The sequence below is a fragment of the Alligator mississippiensis genome, chromosome 3, assembly GCF_030867095.1.
Source record: "Alligator mississippiensis isolate rAllMis1 chromosome 3, rAllMis1, whole genome shotgun sequence".
In the NCBI taxonomy this organism is placed as follows: Eukaryota; Metazoa; Chordata; order Crocodylia; family Alligatoridae; genus Alligator; species Alligator mississippiensis.
In genome coordinates, this window is record NC_081826.1 from 266291331 (window position 1) to 266313545 (window position 22215).

General features: G+C 41.7%; 1 protein-coding gene across 1 annotated transcript; it reads left to right on the forward strand.

The window, feature by feature from the left end:
• Positions 1-1088: 1088 nt before the first annotated feature.
• PLK2 (polo like kinase 2) lies at positions 1089-7378 on the forward strand. The gene is made up of 14 exons (XM_006273433.4): positions 1089-1365; positions 1908-2015; positions 2167-2283; positions 2481-2610; positions 2904-2991; positions 3396-3491; positions 3734-3932; positions 4031-4178; positions 4659-4756; positions 5359-5482; positions 5759-5999; positions 6106-6235; positions 6324-6434; positions 6581-7378. Exons 1-14 carry the CDS (start codon positions 1138-1140, stop codon positions 6770-6772), a joined length of 2010 nt encoding a protein of 669 aa, XP_006273495.3. The 5' UTR covers positions 1089-1137; the 3' UTR covers positions 6773-7378.
• Positions 7379-22215: the final 14837 nt, after the last annotated feature.

Here is a 22215-nt window from a genome sequence, read left to right on the forward strand (position 1 = left end):
TCTGTGGTACGCATACCACCAGTGGTACGCAGACAACCTGTCAGTGGTATGTGTTAACAAATTTAACTACTTTATATCACAAAAATTTGTTGGTGGTACTTAAAGTTGTACTGTTTTAAATTGGACCTGTGCACAATCTGTCAGTTTGGGAACTGCTGGCCTAGTCCATTATCATTCATTAATTCAGGAAACTTTCTTCAGGCCTTGCCGTTGTGTGAGCTATCTATTCCACCAGGTGTCACTCCTGCTCTCCCTTAGGCCTACCCTGCCAAAGGAGGCATCCTGTTCTCACACCTTAGCCCTGGTTAAACAGCTCGGTCCTTAGCCCTGCCCATGGCACCTTTGAAGGGCAGAGCTTTCAGGCTGACTGGGGCACATCTCTCTGGCACAGGGATCAGAAGGTGCAGCAGGCAATGGGGGGTGTTTGCCGACTGCTGCCCTGCACCGACCCGTGGTTTCCTTTGCAGGCCAAGAAACAGTCTGGTTTCTCCGCACTTCCAAAGACATGTTGATTTTCATGCAAAATAGCCAGTCTCCTTGCCTCAGGCCTCCTTTAAAAATCATTCCCTCTCCCCTCAAAGAAGCGCCTGGCCTTGCTATAGCCTGCCCCTGAGGGCCCCTGTCACAAGCCCGGGCCGGCGGCGGACGCTGAGACGCCTGGCACTTTGTGGTCCTCCTCGCTCGCCCCCGCACCCCCGGGTCAGCGGGAGACCTTCCCGCCAGGGCAGGCAGCAGGGCGGGCCCCAGGCTATCGTCTCTGCTCTGTGACCTCCAATCCCGGGAGCTCGGTCCCGCACTCTCCCCCGCCCAGCGGGTTTTGCCCGCACCACCGAGTCAGCCCTGCAGCGGGCAGAGGCACGCCTCGGCGCGGGCAGCAGAGGGACTCCCCCTCCCGTGGCCGTGCTTTAAGCTGCAACCGCAGCAGGGCCGGCTCCCGCCGGTGGGGGGGGCGCGCCGCGAGCGCTCTGTTCAGCCCTCTCCGAACCCGGCTAACACGCGAGGGGCGGGGCGGAAGGCGGTCCATTGTGACGTTAGGGGCGGGGTCACCGCGCTCTATATAGCGGGGGAGCCGGGGCGGGGGCTTCGCACAGTGCGGCGCGGCGGAGTGCGGGTTGGAGCTAGTGGGTGCGCGGGGCAATGGAGCTGCTGAGGACTATCGCGTACCAGCCGGGCGGTAGCAGTACGAGCGCCAGCACCAAGATGTGCGAGCAGGCGCTGAGCAGAGCCTGCAGCGGGGAGTCCCGCAGGAAGAAGCCGGAGGAGCAGCAGCAGCATCACCACTCGCACACCGCTGCCGAGGTCTCGCGGATTATTACCGACCCCACGACGGGCAAGCGCTACTGCCGCGGCAAGGTGCTTGGGAAGGTAAATGGCCGGAGCGTGGCCTGGAGCTGCCCGCGCGCGGAGCTGGCCCTGGGCTCGGATCCGCGGGGTGGGCGGGAAGGGGTTTCCTGCCTCTTTCCCCCCCCACCACGCACCTCCCTTTCTCTTCGCTCCTGGCAGTGGGCAAGAGCCTGTGCCAGGGCTGTGGCTTGCAGACCTGGCGAGGGGCTGCCTCCCCTCTCCAACGTGCCAAGCAGTGTCCGTGCCCTGCCACTATCTGGGATCGCTTTGCTTCGAGCGAGGGATGCGTGTGGCACACGAGGCCAAGCTGGCTCTCTGCTCCACGCCTGGTCCTCGTAGTCTGCCCTCTTCCCTCCTTCTCTGCAGGCAGTTAAAGATCCCACGTCAGAGTGGTGGGATTTGAGAGTGTTACACACCTCCACCCCCCTTCTGTTGAATACCAGAGGAAGTTACACCTGCCTTTAAATCCTCCTGACTAACAGATGATCTGCCTAGTGACTAAACATGGGACTTCTTTCATGCCTGACATAATTGCATTTTTTTTTCTTTGCATGTCTCTGCAGGGTGGATTTGCCAAGTGCTATGAGATGACTGATCTGACAACAAACAAAGTCTATGCTGCAAAAATCATTCCCCACAGTCGCGTAGCTAAACCTCATCAAAGGGAAAAGGTGCGTGTGTGCATGAGTGACTGTTGCTTAAAAAAATCTCTTTGTGCGCTGGCTGGATTGCCCATCCCTGTTCCTGAAACGTTTTGTGTGTGTTAGCGCTGTCTCCTCAGTGAGCAGCAAAGGTAATAACCTTTGTTCTTTATCCCTTCAGATTGACAAAGAGATTGAGCTGCACAGAATGCTTAATCATAGACATGTTGTACAGTTTTACCACTACTTTGAAGACAAAGAAAATATATACATTCTTCTGGAGTACTGCAGCAGAAGGGTGAGCATCAGATGGGAGAAATCCATTATTCACTTACCTGGAATCTGCAGCTAATGTAAATGTGTAATATAAGAAAGGTATATTTCATACCTTCTTTATTAGGTCATCATTTTTCTGTATATTGGCCTTGCTTTCATTCAAGGTAAAACTTACCCAAGGTCTCTTAACTAACCATTTTTTTTGTACCTTTTTTCTAGTCAATGGCTCATATCCTGAAAGCAAGGAAGGTATTGACGGAACCAGAAGTACGATACTACCTCAGGCAGATAGTGTCAGGGCTAAAGTATCTTCATGAACAGGAAATCCTGCACAGAGACCTTAAACTAGGTAAGTCACTCCTTGCATTGATTTTAAAAAATGGACTAGTTCAGCACAAATTTATATTATACCACTAGACATTTGCACACTGATGGTTTAATTGATAGAATCGGGTCAGATCTCTTGCAATGGAAACTTGGAACACTTAAGTTATGACATTAAGTATTCATAACAAAAAAAAAAAAAAAAAAAGCTTGGCTACCTGCTGGCTTTGTTTGAAAGTATGACTCAGCACTCATGGCTAATGCATTCCTATGTTGCAACAAAGGTTCTCACCAGCTCTTCTTTTAATTTTCTTGTAGGTAACTTCTTCATTAATGAAACTATGGAATTGAAATTAGGTGACTTTGGCTTGGCAGCAAGACTGGAACCTCTGGAACACAGGAGGAGGTAGGAGTCCCAAGAATGTAGGGGCTAGCATAAACTCAAACAACACTATTTATAAATGAGAATTATAAACAAAAAGAAACACCCGTGATCCATGGGTCAGAATTTTCCTTCATGTAATAGCACACTTAAATAGTTTTGGGGGTTTTTTCCTCCCAACTGGTGAGCACTAGAGGGGGGGAGGGATTTATGACTAATGTTGCAGTTATGAACTTAGCATCGCCTTTCTTGCATATTGGAAAACTCTGAATATTAATATTGCAATCACTTTGTAATAATTTTACCAGGGGCTTCTAATGTTCCTGCCCAAATCTTGATTTGAGCATGGAATTTTCTAAAAGGCAAATTTTTTTTGTATTTTGACCCAGGAGAGAAATACTAACTTTTTCCATTGCTTTGCCTTTCAGAACCATCTGTGGCACACCAAATTACCTTTCTCCAGAAGTTCTTAACAAACAAGGGCATGGCTGTGAATCTGACATATGGGCCTTGGGCTGTGTAATGTAAGTAGCTTTGATCCTTTGAAATGATACCTTGATAACCTAACTTGGATTGGCATTGAATTCTCAAAGGAGAGGCAGTAACTGGATCAGTTTCACAATTGCTTAAGTCTGCCTAACCTCCAAAGTAGCTTCTCAGCTAGGAAATGCATTGTAACCCTTCTTCCTGTCCCCACCCCTTCAACCGTTTCCCAGTGGCTTCAGTTATTGAAGTGCTGAGAATTTCTTTCTTCTTGCCTAAATAGGTATACCATGCTACTGGGGAGACCCCCATTTGAAACTACAAACCTTAAAGAAACCTACAGATGTATAAGGGAAGCAAGATATTCTCTGCCATCATCTCTACTGGCCCCTGCAAAGCACTTGATAGCTAGCATGTTGTCAAAAAATCCCGAAGACAGACCTACCTTAGATGACATAATTCGACATGATTTTTTTGTACAGGTTTGTATCGTAGTTTTTTTTTTTGGTTCAAAAGCATTCTCTCTGTCTTAAATGCACTCTACAGTCTAAGCCTTGGTTTTTACATTTCATTTCTGCAGGGCTTTACACCAGATAGACTTTCTGCTAGCTGTTGTCACACTGTTCCTGATTTTCATCTGTCAAGTCCAGCTAAGAATTTCTTCAAAAAAGCAGCTGCTGCTCTTTTTGGTGGTAAAAAGGAAAAAGCCAGATACTTCGATACACACAGTAAGTATAACTGCATTTGTATTTATCAGTATACGGAAGCGAATGTCATGGCCGTGATGGGAGGCCTTGCATCCCCCAAGAAGTATAGGAAACTGCTTTCCTATGTCCATGAAGGGATTAATTTGACCTGTTTATCACCTAAGTATAGGCATATATAGGCTGTAGGCTGCAGCCTACAGCCTTAATGAGAAGATATTTGATAACATAGTGGCAGGTTTTTATTTAGCACTTTCATAATCTAGTGTTCCTGTCTACATCCACTACTGTTGATGATCATTGGGTATAATGGCATGTCTGCTTTGTGAGAGTCTGGGTTTATTCCAGGTGGGGAGAAAATGCTGTAGGAAGGGGGAGATGAGAACAACTTGTACATCATAAATTCAACGCTTGTTTTCTGGTTTGGGGTATTTATAGCATGCAATATACTGCAAAGCACACTTATATGCATTGTTAAATACATTAGCTGTTTTGTAATTACAGATAAACTGCCTAAAGAAGATGAAGAAATCTACAAGCTTAGACATGATTTGAAGAAGACATCGATAACCCAGCAGCCCCTGAAACACAGAATAGATGAGGTATGTTCATATTTAATTCAGATCATCGGAGTGGGATGATAAATGGTTGTCTCAAAATATTATTTATCTGATGTTGGTTATAAAATAAGATGATTCATAGTTGCATTGTAAGAGAGTTTAAACATGTCTTGCCTTACTTCTGTATGGTAACCTTAGAGGAGTATAGAATATCTGCTCCGCATCTCCAGAATTATAATAGACTTCATTATCATTTATGTACCATCATACACACACTTAAGGAATGTTGCAAGATACTTTTTTTCCAAACTGTTTTAATTTAAGAATAAAACATTTAATTTTCACAGAATTTATAAACTTTGGAGACTAGTGTTCCCATTCACAACTCAGATTTGTTAAATAAAAATGGCTTTTTGTCCTGGTTGAGTGAGCAAATTCCATAAAGAATGAGAACACAATGCTACTAAATGCTCTGTAAACTGATGCTGATAGTCTCCTCATACCAATTCAGAAAAACATGTAGACTACTTTTAATGGTGGTTGTCTGATGCTGAACATTCTGGGGAGGTCTAATATGAGCTATGCAAAAAAAAAAAGTTGACTTATGCATTTAAGTATCAATATAAATACGTTCCCTATTTTAGGAAAACCAGCCTCCTAACACGACAGTAGCCAAACCTGGAATGCTTGCAGAAACCAAACAGACCGGAGACTCCATTCGAATGATAGTGAGAGGAACTCTGGGAAGCTGCAGCAGTAGCAGCGAATGTGAGTAGAGAACAGAATTCAGCACTAATTTCTTGCCAAAATTGATGTAAAACACATATAGGCATCAAATAAGTGATTTTTCCACCTTTAAAACAAATATCCTTTTTGTTCCGAAAATAATTGTTGGTTAGAGTTCTTTGTTTTGGAAATTGCTTAAACCTGACAGAGTTGGCAAGGCTAGAATCCTTCTTGGGTGTAGATGTGCATTTGCAGACAAACTGATAACTGCATGATGTTCTCTGCATACTGAAATCCTGTTTTGTTTGTGTTTTCCAGGCCTAGAAGACAGCACTATGGGAAGTGTTGCTGATACAGTTGCAAGGGTACTGCGAGGCTGCCTCGAGAACATGCCAGAAGCAGATGGCATTCCCAAGGAACAGCTGACAGTATCTTTCCAATGGGTTACAAAATGGGTGGACTACTCTAACAAATATGGCTTTGGCTATCAGCTGTCAGATCACACTGTTGGTGTTCTTTTCAACAATGGAGCACACATGAGCCTTCTACCAGACAAAAAGTAAATGCTTCAGTTATTAGAAACGGATTTATTTTTCTGGCTACCAAAAATGTTACCCCTGAGCTTACATCTGACTAATATTTGTGGGTTTTTCTTTGTCTTTCAGAACAGTCCATTACTATGCTGAGCTAGGCCAGTGCTCTGTGTTTCCAGCTACAGATGCTCCTGAACAATTCATCAGCCAAGTAACTGTTCTGAAATACTTTTCTCATTACATGGAGGAGAACCTCATGGATGTAAGTTTGTGGCTCTTCAACATCTGAATTGTAGACAGTGGAACCTGCACAAAGCATAAGCTGACAATGATGGCTTTTCTCTTTCTAGGGAGGGGATCTGCCTAGCCTAACTGATGTTCGCAGGCCCAGGCTTTACCTCTTACAGTGGCTAAAATCTGACAAAGCCTTAATGATGCTCTTCAACGATGGCACATTTCAGGTGAGTTCTTGTAGTACAGAGCTCAGTATATGTGCCTGTAACAACAAATGCTTGCACATCTGAGCTAGTGACTTTCCATTTCATGCTAAGCCTCAATGTTGCTAGAGGAAAAAGTACAATCAGAAATTTTGTATTTTTTTCTGCAGGTGAACTTTTACCATGATCACACAAAAATGATCATCTGCAATCAAAGTGAGGAGTATCTCCTTACCTACATCAATGAAGACAGGATTTCAACGACTTTTCGTCTGACAACTCTTCTCATGTCTGGATGTTCTTTGGAACTAAAAAACAGAATGGAATATGCACTGAATATGCTGCTGCAAAGATGCAACTAAAGGGGACTGACTTTCTTAAACCAAAAGGACATTTTTCACTGTGAAATCTACAGTGGAGGCAGTGGAGCGATTGGTATGTTGATGATGGAAGAGCGGTGGTACGAAAACTAGACTCTCGTGGTGTGCTGGGCTGGGACCAGACGGAGGCCTTGAACCTACTGGTGGACCTAAATTGGTGTGACAAGGAGTTCTTTGGACTGTAGCTTTTGTCATGCACGTTTAAAGATGTTTTTGTCTTAAACACAGCAGTGTGTGACTTTTGGCTCCATAATGAGCAATTTGGATGGAGGACTTAAACTGTGAATACATTTTTGGAAGGGGCAAGTAGGGAGAGCTCCCTGTTGTGGAACAGCTGTAACAAGCAGCTTTTGGCTGCTTAACTGTGAACTACGGCCATAATCTTTTCTTTTTCTCTTTTTTTTTTTTTTTTTCCTTTTATTTTTTCAAGAACTACCCACATTTGTGGCTGGCAAAGTGCATTCCTTGTTAATATTTTTTTTTTTTTATTTATTACAGCCCAAAATGAAGTATTTATTACACAAACATTTTTGGACATTGATATTTTAAATATAAATTTGTTGACAATAAAGAAAGTGGAAAAATGAAGTAGTAGTCTCCACTCATTTCTCCTTAGCATGCTATTTTATAATGCAAACCATATCATCTTATTGATTGCTGCTTGTTTCACTTGATCTGAGATTGCATGCCATCAAACCTTTATCACTATGTTTAAATAGAAACTAATCACATGACCTGATCTGTCAAAAAGCAAATTTTTTTTTTTAAATTTAGAAGCTAGATGAGTGAAGCCATAGGGTAATTCTGTAAATCCTGTCTTAACATCTTTCTACACATTAATACTATAATTAAAATCAAAAGTGAGTTGGGATTTCAAGGGGCATCACATCAGGATCCTTAATTGTTTCCTTAAAATAAGTTCTCAGCTCTGGATATTGGGTACAATTTTACTTTTTAATAACAATTCACAATGAATGTGACAACCTTTGAGATCAGGTGAAGAGAGGCTTAAATTATTCCTGGGGAACTTGTGACCCATTAAAACAACTTTAACTTTACAGCTGACTCCTTTTTGTTGCACATGCCCAGGCGTGTTTTCTCCTTCCCTGTTGGGGTAGGGGAGGGGGTATCCCATAGTTCAAATAACCGCCATATGTGTCAAACAAGCTGGGGAGACCAAGCTGCTTTAGCATGAAATTGAGTGACCAAGTTCTTGACGGAAAAACTAACAAACCAGTCTTCCTTACGAAGAAATGTTCTATATTTGCCAAATTTGAAGTGTAGTGGCTAGGGGAATGGGGAAGAAGAGGGAAGGAACTGTGAATTTTGACCTATCTTCTTTTAAATTGGAGATGGGAAGGGTGTCAGGGCAGAGGGGCATGGTATCAAACTACATGTTCAAAGTACAGTTTGAAGTTCTAAAACTCAGCTCTCCCTCTCCCCCTCCCCGCTTTCTTTTTTGCATCCATTAGATAGTTACAGGCTAAGGAAGGAATAGGACACTAATATGGCATGAGTTGCAAACAGATGGGAAGATGATGGCTAAGCACAAAATAATCTGAAGTTTTAAATATGTACTCCTGTAGTTTTGCCATTCTGAAGCATGACCTATTACTGCCTTCACTAAGGCACATAGAATGATAAGGAATTCAATTCCTAGTTACAAAGCCATAGTAAAATCAGGTGTTTTAAAGCATGTGTTCCAGTAATGTAGCATACAGTAATCCAATTGCATACTCCAAAATAATCCCAATGTAATTATTAGTTATTTAAAAGCAAAGCAGAGACTAGTGATGCAAAGAAGAACAGTGATGGCTTTGGCATGGCAATAAAGGCAGTTGAGTGTAAAGTAGTCATTTAAAATGTCAACTGTATAAAACCCAGATGCAAGTAAAAATGAAGAACAAGGTAGTTAGACTTTGCTTCTACTTGCCTATATTTTAGCTCCTATTATGCATCCATCTATTCCCTTCCTATTGCTTAGCATTCATTAAAAATGCTTGACCCCTTAAGTCTAAATAGGAATATCCAGTAGAGCCGTTTCTGATGGTTTCAACAGTATAACTACAGGTATGTAAATATGTGTTCTCAGTGCAGTAAGCAGAATTTAGCCTTGGGGGAGGAAGGGTTAGTGACTAATTCCATTCTCAATAGATGATTATTTATTCAATTCCATTACACATACACAAACTGTTATTGTAACCATCTCTTGGTTTTGCAGAACAAGATCTAATTTTTAATATTCAACAAATCTTTTCAATGTTTGTTTATATCAAGTGTTTTGGAATATGGGCAAAAGTTCCTCTATAGTAGCAACCTGGTAACCAGGCACACATGCTGTAACAAACATGGATCTTTGCTTCTACAGCTATAGGTCTTTGGAGCAGTTAATATGACAACTTTATGGCCCAAATTCAGGCTTGCATAAGCAAATAACCTTGTTTAATTTCCAGCCTATGCTTAAGCTAGCCAACCTTTTTGTAAAAATTAAAATGCTTCAGCAGTGAAGTTTTTAAATCTACTGTAGGATGTTTACTCTGTCCTGGCTACATGTAGCCAAACTGCCTTGTATACAATTAGGGGTGTGGACACCTAGTTGGAGCCTCTTCAAATTGGAGAAATTCTCCGAACAGCTGGTATATTCTAATTGTTCAGTGTCTGCAAATAATTCAAATCTAAGTTTTAATATTGGATGGAGGAGTGTTAAAGTTGCTATATTAGAATCAGTCTTGGCTCAAACAACAATTTGTTGTTGGCAATCCCTCAATTTGAGGATGATCTCTAGCATGGGTCTTGAAATTACTTCAGGTGAGCCACGGATATTGCAGGTCTTTCCACATGGCTGTAGGTCAGGATTTCTCTCCTTTTCCTTCCTCTGCTCTCTCTTCTCTGCTTCAATGCTAAGATGCTTTACCTCAAAGCAGGCTGTTACTTAGTTGAGGTTGTGGCACCAGTGGTGTCGCTGAGCAGCCAGCTCCTCGTAGATAACAATAAGAAAGTACCAGGCGATGCCTTTGGAAAAACATTCCTCTTTTGAAATAGCTGCAAGCATTTGTGTGACCACACCTTGAATACTAGATACTTGAATATGGCATTGCATGTAGACAGTGGTAGGAGCTTGATTATGAGTTTTTCTGTTCCATATATTGTCTTCCAAAGCTGTTCCTTGAAAAAATTAAAACTAAAAACGGCCTTAACTAGCTAGAAGAAAAAAGGCCGACTTTAAAGTGACAGTTACTTAGCCATGGCCTCATAACCGAGAAGGGAATGAAGGAAGCGTTGTAAGAACCATACCTAGACCAGTAGGGCCAGATTCTTTCCTATGATGGATCCTGTCTTGGATAAGAGATTATCAGGCACATCATCCAACCTTCTTCCTTCCAGTTTTATAAGATTCCTGCAGTAACTGCTTACATAGAAAATTCTTGTTAGAAGAAGCAGCCTTAGATTTCCCTTCAGTGTGACTAGCAAAATCAAAGGCTGCATCCAGATGAGTGCGGACACACGGTACGTAGCACTGCAGACCTGTCTATGGCGCCACACACCATGCATGCAGACATTCCCTGTGCTGCTACCTTGCAGTGCAGAGGTTTCTTTGACCCCAGGAAATCCCAGGGTCAAAAAAAACCCACGGTGAAAAGTGGGGTGCCGCATGTGGTAACAACACATGCTACCCAAAACTAGAGCCTGGGTAGATGGAGCCACACTCTAGCTGTGGGCCAGGCTTTCTGCCATGTCTGCAGCCCTGAGAGGCCCCCAGGATCCCAGGTAAGTCTACTAAGGCCAGCACAGTTGTTGGCCCAGGCTTCCCCTACCACACCTGGGATAACCTGCCACATGCCAGACCACGCATGGCATGGGTATTCCCTGGGGACAAGTAGTAGCAGCAGCACAACATGTGCTGCTGCTACTTGTCCTTGGGGCAACAAACATCTGCACTTGTCTAGGCACTCCCATAGAGTCATAGAGAGGTAGGGCTGTAACGGATCTCTGGAGGTAATCTAGTCCAACCTACTGCCCAAAGCAAAATCCTCCCTATCCCATACAGATCTTGTCTAGCCTATTATCAAAACTATAAGACATGTCCAAATAAGTATGTACGTGCAGTCTGAGGCACCACAAGCTGCATGTGGTACATGTGCAAGTATTTACCACACTGCTAATTTGAGCACAGAGGCAAAATTTGACACTGGGAGATCCTAAAGTCAAAAAAGCTGCAGGAAAAAAGAGGGGGCAGCACATGTAACAGCAGTATGCACCCCCAGAAATGGAGCCTGACCAGCCAGAGCTACCTTCTGGTCCAGCCAGGCTCCAAGCAGCTGGATCATCTCTACTGCTGCCCTGGGAGACCCTAGGCCACTAGGTAAGGCTGCTGAGACCAACACTTGTACTGGCCCCAACCTTCTCTACCCCACCCAGGATAATTTGCTTTGCACCAAATCCCACATACAGTGGTGTGCCCAGAGGCAGAAAGCATGCTCGTGTATGTGGGGGCATGCCCATAGAGTCAATCCAGTTAGACAGCCATAAGGCACAGCACCTTAACCTATCAAAGTGAAGCAGGGACACAATGACAGATGGTGTCCTGCTGTTAGAGAGGTTGTTAAAATATGCTCAAGATATCCATTGATGACAGCTGGCCCCCATACCACAGCTATAGAGTAAGGCACATTCCCCTCTACTCCAGGCTCATCTGTACCAGTTTAACCATAGAGTAAAATTTCTGCCTGACTCTAGGTGTAGTAGTCGGTCTGACCTGAAGTGGAGGAGTAAGACCCTATAGCCAGGAATCTCCAGGTTTTTGCCCAGTCAAAATCCTCAGTCTTGGCTGCAGCCAACACCTATGGCTTCTCAGGAAAGCAAAAAGGAAAAATAAACCTGACATATGGCAACAGAAAAGGAAAATAATTCCTTTCTGGTCCCAGTAAAGGTTGCCACACAGTTGAGCACACGCATAGTTACTCCTAGATCACCCCTGACCAATGCTTATCCAACCTCTTCATGAACAACATTAGTGATGTATATTCCACAACTTCCCTAGGCAGTCTATTCCTCTGCCTCACTGTCCTAACAGTGAGAGAGGTTTTCTTGATATCCAGTCTAAGCCTACTTTTGCTGCAACTTCCCTTCAGATATCTGAAGACTTCTGTCATGTTGCCTCTTAAGTTCCTTTTCTGCAAGCTGAACATGCCTGTTTTCTTCAACCTCTCCTTGTATGGCTTACCTTCTTAATCCTTTATCATTTTAGTCTTCTGCCTCTCAAACCTCTCTGGCTTCTCCATCTCCTTTTTACAAGGTGGAGCCCAAAACTACATGCAATGTTCTAGATGAGGCCTAACTAGTGCTGAATATTTTCTTTCTCTTTGGGGAAAAACAAATTTGAGTTCTTTATGGTTATTGTCTCCTTTTCCCTTTTGTTCTTGTTCCATACCCTGAAAACAGGAATAAACAGCACAAATAAGCAGCCAGTTTGGGAACACCTCATCTTGAATGAGAGAGAGAAAATCAAGAATAGACTAAATGAAAGTTTGTCTAGGTGAGCACCCATATGAGGAGCAGGGTGACATGAAAGTTATGCTGGCCAGAAGATGAACTATTCTGTTGTAGTGGAAGTGAGAAAATAAGTATAAACTTTTTAAATACATGTATGCACATGTGTAAGTGAAGTGCTCTCTATCATATAAGGCAGTGGTTTGCAACCTTGTTAGATTTAAGGAACCCCTCAAAAATGCCAGCTCTTTGTTTTTAATCATTTTTTAATTATAGGAAAATAGTAAGAGTATTTTTTCTGTTGCCAAGAACTCAGGAAGACCACAACAGAGAGAGTGTTAATAACATTCTGGATGTCCTGTTTGAAATCTTTGGGCTTACCTTGTGAATCATGTTTGTACACCTAACAGTTCTATTACTCTGTGGCACCCTCGAAAGGAACTCAAGGCATGCCAGTGCCACAACACTGGCTGAGAATCACTGACATAACACAAGAAAATGCTTAGAGTCCTAGAGTACCCCTCCTTTACTACTAGGGTCATGCATTTAAATTATACTAGTTTTTCCACAGTTTTGATTCCCTGCAGTACACTTATGTTGCTCAGAGATTGTTCATTCTTACAAAATGAATATGGGAACAAGCTGTATTGAGGGTTTGGCAGACTGTGTAATTATGTGATGTTGTTTAATACAGTCTCTGATACAGACCAGAATATTCAGAACCAGAAACTGGGAATTATGGCTATCACATGAAACATATTTCCATCACAGAAGAAAATGACGAGTGGTGAATGAATCTTCTACCTTGTCCTTCCTTAAGGAGACTATCTTACCTAAGAAGATATACTGCAAAGGCATGCATTTTTTTTTTACAATAGACGCAGCAGGCAGTTATTGCTAGCTGTGAAATTAGTTAAATGGATACCTAAGGAATCAAATTAAGTTGTAGCCATGAGTGTATGCTTGGTATATATAGACCTTAGCTTCCTGTCTGCTTTCACACTTGTTATGCCTTATTAACTTTGGTAGTGGCAAACATCTCTTTGATTGAATTGCCACAATTTAATTATACCAATACATTCAAATTAAGAAGTTAAACTCCATTTAAATATATGATGTTGGAATCTAATATCATGGTTCATCAATGTTTGGAATTTAGTTTAATGGAATACAAAGATTTAGCCTCTGGGATTCATCCCTGTAATTTAGTTGTGGTGTGAAAACAAAATTGATTTGAAGGATTCAAGCATATCAATGCTTCACCATTCAAGGTTAGGCTAAGTTTAGAAATGTCTGGTTTTCTTCTCTGCTGTGAAATTATGGTTTGCACCTCTGATAGACTAGAACAGAATCATAGAGCTAAAAGGGATGTCTAGGTTCACTAGGTCTAATTTCTTATATAGGGTCAAGATTTGCTGTTCCTAAATCATCCCAGACAGATCTATCCAGCTTCTTCTGGAAAATGTCCAATGAAGGACATTCCACAACTTTGTGTTTGACAGCCTTTCAAATACTTGAAAACTGTTATCATATTCCCCTGCTGTCACCATCTGCAATGCAGAGCTGATCTGAACTGGCATAAGCAATTATCTTGACCTAGTATTTACTGTTGCATATTCTGGGTTGTCTGTTTTTTTTCTTCTAATTATTATTTAAAATAACTGAATTTGAGGAAATAAGACTAGGAGGCACTTAGGGTTAATAATGGGGTTCAAATCCAGGTCAGTACTGACTGAAGGCTATTCTTTTCTAGGGGTTGTTTGATGACCTATATAAAACGAATTGAGGTAATATTAACAAAAGGACTTGGGCACCTGAATGCTTCCTTAGGTGCTCCACAGCTGCTTTCTAACCTGATAGGTGACTGAAGTCCATACACACAGGGGCTGATCCAGGGGTGGACGTGTAGTGGTGCAGCTGTACCCTCTCTCCCTTAGATTCCTGTGCTACCCAAATTATAAAGCCAACTGCCTGGGAGGGGCAGCAGCATTTCTAATCAAGCAGCACTGAAAAAGTTAACTGACTTCATGACTCCATTATGGTCTGTATGATTCCTGCTAATCTCTCTTCACTTCACACATACCTGCCAATCTCTCTTCTCTCCATTTTAATGGTCATGATGTTCCACTATTCATACTATCCTTTCTTCTGCAATTTAGCTGTCTGTTAGCCATTCCTGGTAATGTCTTCTGTTTCACAACTCTGTAGACTGTTTTTAGCTCTAACTAAAAACCTCAATTTAGGTATGGTAATATTAACTCAGGTGTTGAAATGATTGATACTGAAGTCCTAGAGGCACTGTTAAGGCACTCAAGAAAAAAAGATGTTGTTTTATGAATCTGAATAAGATATGTACATTTAACTATAATAACTACAGCTTTAATGAAACAATAACTTTTGACTATTTTTGCCTAGTTTAGGGAGATTTTATTTATTTAATGTATAATCTAGGAAATTGTGCACATTCAAATAAAGTTATATTTGTTTTCCTTTTATCTTAAGCTGAATAATGTAGCTCTAGGCCCCTACCATATTAGCAAATCTTCTAGTCTCTTCAACTGGATAAAAATATATCTTGTGCTATATGTGATGATGTGCTAAACTATTTCCACTGTCCTTTTCAAAATGCAAGTCCATGCACACACACCTGTCTGTCAGTGGCCATGTGAAAAATCACCTTAAGTACTGCTGACACAAAGTTGTTCAAAATCCATGACTAGATTCTCAAGGTAGGCATTTTTCCTGCCTATCTTGCCAGTGAAGCCTGATCTGCTACATTTAGAGCACACAAAAGCCAGCAAGAAGATTTTTGGGGCTGACTGTACATGTCCCCTGTTATACCCAGGATTAGAGCACTGGGAGACTCAAGTTTGACCATTGATGCTATTAAAGCAGAGAACTGAGTGAAAGTCACCCATAGCTTAAAGGAACCCTACCTAACTGGCCATAGGATATCCCACAGTAACTCTCCTCTTGAAACTGGCCCACTATGTCTGAATAATTAAATATTCATTTGGCCAAAAAGAGAGAGAGAAAAGAAAAAGCAAGAGATGAGCTCTGTGATTAGGGCACTCACCTAGTTTGCAGGAAAATCAGGTTGCAAGTCCTTCCTCCAAAGAGTATTTATTTACTTGTGCTGATTTCAATAACTTCAACTTCAACAAGAGAGATTGAGAGAGACTCCTTCCATTAATGCTCCATAGCTTGGTGGTCAGCAAATTTTCAAGTCAGGTAATTGAGGATTTGAAAACAAGTCTCCCACCTTCCAAATTATTGCACTAACCAATGGACCCTTGTGTAGGGAGTAGTAGAGCCTTCATACTGTGATTTTGTTTGGGAGAAAGGAATATTTAGCTTGAGGAAGGATTGGGTTTATGGCTGAAAATCCCAAGCAACTGTAAGTACCTAGCTGCCTTTGAAGGGGTTAGAGCCTAAACCCTGTCCCGTTCTTTAGCATTTCTTCCAGGCTCATTTAAATGTTTGCTGACTCCTATGAATTCCTTTCTTAGGCATCCACCTCTCATTATGCACAGTCTGAAAAACCTGGGCATCTAACTTGGGACCTTGAATTTCACTGTCAGCCAGAGTACTAATAGTTAAACATGGCAATGATCAGCATTTCAGCATCTGCACCCGTCTATGGCTCTAGCCCTTAATCTTGTTTCAAATGGACAGAGGTTTACATCAAAAAATGTCTGCTACACTTTATTAGCTGTCACAGTTGGTAGTTGTACCTCTGTTTGCTCAGAAGTATTCTCTGCTAATTAGTGTTGGGGCACCTTGGCATGTTCCTGTGAGAGCAAAAATTTGTATTACCATTATTTTTCCTGGGAATAAACAAAAACATTCTCCATAGGGCTCTCATTTTGATGCTTTTATCACTTTCCTTTCATTTCTAAAGCTGATGACATCCATCTCTTTTATACCCGAATGAAGAAGAACATCTCAAGGTCTTTCAATGCTGCCACTCTTTCCATAGGGTCTCCTTAGGATTTGGTAGTTAATCTCAGTGACCAGGTTCACAGCAGCCACATGAAGGAAAGATCTCTTCCTTAAGCCCAGGTTGCACAATTCAAATCTTCCTGTGCAGGTGGCAAAGGCTTGCTTGTGCTGATGCTTGGGCCTAGATGGTGTCACCAATAGTGGAAACCTTCTGAACTATGATCCTTAGGAATCGATGGAACCTTTGGTACTTGCCCAGAACACAGTTGTGCCCCATCCCCTGTCTCTGGCTGTGCTTTTCCATGTATCATTTTATTTATGTGCTTTCTATTCATAACCCTCAAATTCAGAATCTTCTCATTAACAGACTCCTAGTACTGGCCAGTATGGCTATTTACCAGTTTAGATGAGGACAGGCCATATGCAGTGCCTGAAAGGCCAGCATGGGTGCCCCTGCAGCCACTTCTCACAGCTGCAGAGCCCCAGGAAACCCGTGCACTGCTGGTGCTTTCTGTGCAGCAGGGTGGCCCTGGCACTGCCCTTGTAGCAGGGGCATGGAAGGCTTCCAGTGCTGCCTGTGTGGCAAGAGAAGTGGCTGCACACTGCCCACGCAGTCCACATGGTGGGGGGCACAGAGAGGACAGGGGGACAGCATGCCTCTGATGATGCTGCATGGGGGGGTGGGGAGGGTGCTAAGGATTTGTGCACCACTGACTGACCACATGGCAGAGGGTGGGAGTATGAACTCAGAGGCCCACTGCAACAGGGTGTGGCTGGCATGGTGTGCAGCCTGGAGGTTGCACACTGATGCTACATGTGGCTCCCAGATGTTGGGAATTTGGACATCCCTGGTTTAGATGAAGGAGGTTGAACAAGGTGTTGAGAGCTGTTTGTAATGCGAGACTTATTTCTTTTCAACTGTTTGCCTATGCATCTCAGTTGAATTCCATAGGCTACATTTACTGTCTTCTGCTTGGATTCCTTTGTGGGTGCTCTCTGTGTAATGTTGCCTTCTGAGACCGTAATTTTGTCCCTAGAAACTCAATCCCATTCTTGTTTTCATATTCTTTGTTCCTTTTAATTAGTTGATCCCTGGTCTTTCTTGTGTGTCTTTTTTCTTGGGGGGGGGGGGGAGGTGGGGGGAAGGCGATTTTTTAAATTTCTTTTCAGTATCATACAATGTGATAGTAAAAGCACCCCTTTATCTCACAGTGGGTGCATCTACCAGTGCAATTAGTGCACATGAATAAACTCCAGAGCTTACTGCTCCTGAGTGTTTTTGCTCCTGGGCATGCTGGTTGAACGTGTGCATGGGAACAATTAACTCCAGAACAACCAGATCTGGAGTTTATTTATGCACAGCACGTGCAGCCCTGTCAGAGCAGCCCCAGCTGGCAGGGGGCCCCAAGAGTTAGCCTGCCAGCCCAGGGCTTCTCCGACCAGACTCAGTTACAGCTATGAAGTTCACTAGTTCTAATTAGTGTCTAATTGTCATCCATCTCTAGAAACTAATGTCATGTGTCACATCAGCAGTTTTGTGCCAATTCACTTTCAGCTTATGATTCTACAGACTAGTGAATACGGCTTCCACTGTTGACTGTGTTATTAAGGCATTTGTCAGAATGAGAGAGAGAGCAGGAGAGAGAGAGAGAGAAATCTTAGGATTTTTATTATAGGTTCTTTGAATATTTGGGGTTAGTCACTCAATTACCCATTTTGCCAGTGAATTACTATAAATCTTAAAAAGGTACTCTTAGTGTAGAATTAGTTGTTGGAGCCCTCCACAAGTGTATGGGGAGGCATGGTTGCATTCCCAGTGTAGGGCTCTTTAAGAATAGTTCATAACTTAAAGCCATCTGTCTGCAGACAGCAGGAGCCAACACTGAATATGTTCAAATGTAAAATAATGACTTCACAGCAAAAATGGCTAAAAACAAATATATATATAGAAAACGCTAGGAAATTTAAAAGTTGATTCAGAGTGTGCAAAAACTCTACATGCATACACTTCCAGTGACCCCAGTGGTAGCTTCTATAACTTTTCTTTGTGAAGAATAAAAATGGCCAAGTCATATCAGTCACCTCTCTGGGCTATTAAATTCACATGGAAAGGAAACAGCCTTTCCATAGTATACTTGCCATTGATCTTTAAAGAGAAAATGAAAGATGTATTTTTTATTACTTATTATAAATAAGAAAGTCTAAAAGATGTGGGGTTCTTTTTTACAGGTTTATTTTTTAAAACACAGACTATGGTAGATCTTTACCTCCTTTTGTTTTCCTGGAAGCTTGAAAATAAATGTGATTATTATGTTATTGGGAGCTGAATGCTTGTGAGAGGAAGGGTTTTGAGTAAAACTGTTTAAAACTCTGTTTTGTTTATTCCTTTTGTTAACATATACAGTACTCAGACCTGTGACAGGCTGGGAAGAAAAGCTGTTTCTGTGGAAGGTTCAAGATCTCTATACACGTTTAACTAAAGGCTGAGAACATTGCCACTCCAAGTCTCATGGGAGTACTCTAGCAGAAGCAGAGAAAATGCAACTTGATATTTCTGTTATTCTAAGATAAAATAAGAAGTAAAAAAAAAAAAAAAGCCTTTGACACCTTCATCTTCTCCTGTTCCCTTTCCCACTCCCCATAATCCCTTTCAGCACCCCCTTACTTTAGGCTTTTAGTAAAGAAGCAAAACCATTCAGGAATATTTATTTTGTTTCCCTTTGTAGGTCCCTTACCTTTCACTGCAGTCCATATAACATTTGCTATGATTGTCATGGAAGCAGAAAGGATGATAGGCAGGCACAAATGTAAGCACTTCTGGCACTAATTGAAGAAGATTAGTCTTTTTATTATGGAGATATAACAAATGTGGTGTATGTGTATGTGCCTGTGAAGAGGGAGGAGGGTTCATAATGGCAGAAGACAGGAAGAAAGATTTTACTATCAAAGCAAACTTTTTGTTTTCTATACAGAAAAGCAACTTTCAGGTCAACTTCTAGGCCAGCTGCTTACTGATGCCTTCCGTCTGAGTTATGCTGTAATCTTATGGCATCTCCTGTAAAAGGCTATGGTAAATGAATAGTAATATCTTGGAAGAAATACAGGCCAGGCCACCTGGTAGAGGAAATCTGTGGCTGTCAAGACCATCTATGCTAATTGAAATGCTCTAATTATATAATATTGGCATATGGGGCTGCAGTTGTATACAGTTCTTTATATAGAGAATAAAGATATGTAACCCCATTTTTCAGAAAGCACTGGGCATCCATGAGTGAAGTCAGTACATGCCTCAGTTGATGAGCGCCCTGGAAAATGAGGCCAACGGTTTCTGTTTACAATAAAATGGGACATGGATAGTGACATATCAGACAAGAGTTGAGGTAAGGGGAATGTACAAAATGTGATTATGAGACTGTTTAAGTGTATGTGGTGCTATTTCTGTCTCTCTAAGCATTTGCATTGAGCTTATCACTGGAGTATCTGATCACATAGGCATCATATTTGTGCTTTATTATTTTAATTTATAAATAAATAGAAGGTTGGCACAGTGGAGTGAATTATTGTTAGAGGGTATGTGGCTTTAGAGGAGGGATCTGAAAAAGAAGATGGAAGTCATGACACAGGCGATCATGGAGGATACTGAAGAGCAAAAAATTATGTTGGAGGAAGTATGGCAGTGCTTCTGGGAAAAAGAAACAAAGAAGAGAGATGAATAGTAGAGGACAAGTCGAGTATGACAGATGATACAGGCAGGAGCAGAACATCCAGAGCCTTGACAACAAAGGCAAGGATTTTGCATTTCCTTAAATTTGTGATGTAGAGGTAGTTGCAGTCAGAGAAAGAAGAGAGGGAAATGACATACCCAGAGTGGGGGAGAAAAATATGATTTCAGCACCAACATTTTAGATAGATTGGAGGGAATAGAAGCACTTATCAGGTGGGCCTGAGAAGAGTACTCCTAGCAAGAAATGTCGGTGCATAGGCAAAAATTTTAGCAGCAGGGATTGAGATGGGAAGATGGTTCCTGAAGTCATAATAGGGGAGAAAACAGTACCTTTTAGCAGTTACCTAAATGTGACGGGTGGCAGTAAGAGGCAAAATGAAAAGGAGGGAGAAGTATCAACACCTGAAAATGAGAGATGAAGACGGTACATATTAAAGAGTTAAGGAAAGGTGGAAATTGGTTCTCAATGTGGAGGAGGATAGAGCTCTCCTCTTAACATGTTGAGTTTAAAATATCCGAGAAGCAAGATTAGGGAAGCTACTGCAAATGCAAGACCAAAAGGAATAGAAGATGATAGTATAGGAGGTTAGACAATGTAGGTCTTCAGATATATCTGGATGTTGAATAGGGATGGGAATGAAATGATGAAGGAGAGCAGGGGTAAGAAGTGCAACCACTAATTGAAAGACACTGGGAAAGTGGCTCAAGAAGTAAGAGGAAAAATTGTATAGAAGGAAAAATGCAAGTAGAATGGTGTAACTGAAAGAGTCAGATGTGACACACAGGTCATGGAGAATGGGAAGAGGCCTTGGACTTGACCAGCAAATGGTTGTGTGTGTGTGTGTAGTGTTGGTGGAGCCAAGGGAAAAGAAACAAGACCATCAAATAGAATTAGCAGTGAGAAAAAACAAGACAGTCAGGAAAAACAAATGCCTAAAAAGCTTAGAAGAGATGGAGAAATGAAGTGGTGGTAAGAGTCAGACCAGGGTTTAAAAAGGACTGATTTTGGGGAGATAATGGTATATCTGAAAGCAAAAGGGTATACATGAATTAGATACAAAAATATCTTCTAGAAAATTCATTAAAACAGAAGCATTTAATGAGCATACTAGCTGTTGGAAAAGATTTGCATTATTGATTAAATAAAGCACAAGGTAAACAATGCTGCAACTACACTGCAGCTTTGAGACTAACAATACAAGACTAAGCATTGCACCTCTGAGTCACTGGCTTCATTCTGGAGCAGGCTTTTAGTGATTTCAAGTTGTTACCACCTGATGGCTGTTCTATGGTCCATGTGAAATGAGGTGTGTTCCAGTTTTTAGAGAGCAGCTATCCACATTAAAGAAATAACCATTGGTAATTACAAGCCATTTACACTAATTAGCATCCTCACTGAACGTTTCAGTGGAAAGACTGATGACTGAATTGTAGGCATGGGATATACCCTCTCATTTCATACCTACAGCCCCTGCAGGGTTAGGTCAGGGTTGAAATATGTTGCCATTACAGATGAAGGATTCTTACACTGCTGCTGTTGCCTGGGGTATGTCATTCCTGGTTCACATTTTTAGAGTGGCTAGTGGTTTTATTTTTTTTATAGCTTCAGTTTTAGGTGCCTAATGAAAGCCTGATTTTGTTGCAAGAACAGAGGACTAGCAGTTCCCTCTGATATAGCACACAAATGCACTTTAATCCTTTGAAAGGAAAGCACTCAAGCCCACTAAAATGTTTTGCTTCCTGATATTATTGTTGTAGGTTTTTGTCTTCATTTTTCCCTTTCTTTCTACAGCTGATAAAAAAAAACAAAACAACAAACTCCTCCAAAATATACACATTGGACAGATGCCTCAATGGTTTATTTCTTTTACTGATGGATAAGAAGATCATGTGGCTGAAATCTGATAACTAGCTATTGCTGTACTACAGTTTTCTGAAGGCAACAAGGCATAGGTTAAGGAGGAAAAAGCAAACAAACCTTTGATCTCTTCCTTATCCTCTAGTTTTGCCAGTCATTTGTTGACTTTACATCATGTAATATCACTGTAACTAAATACATAGGAAACAAGTTACATCAGCTAATTGATTGACACCAATAGCAAACGTGCTATCAGCTTGATCTTGAGCAATTCCAATATCTCCAGGCTATTGCAAATTTAGGGTATTCAAGACTGATGAATTAAAAATGTTTAAAATGAATGAAAAGAGGGATGCTACTAGGGGCAGTCAGACTGTGGAAAGATAACAGGCAATTTGAGAGGCCTTTATT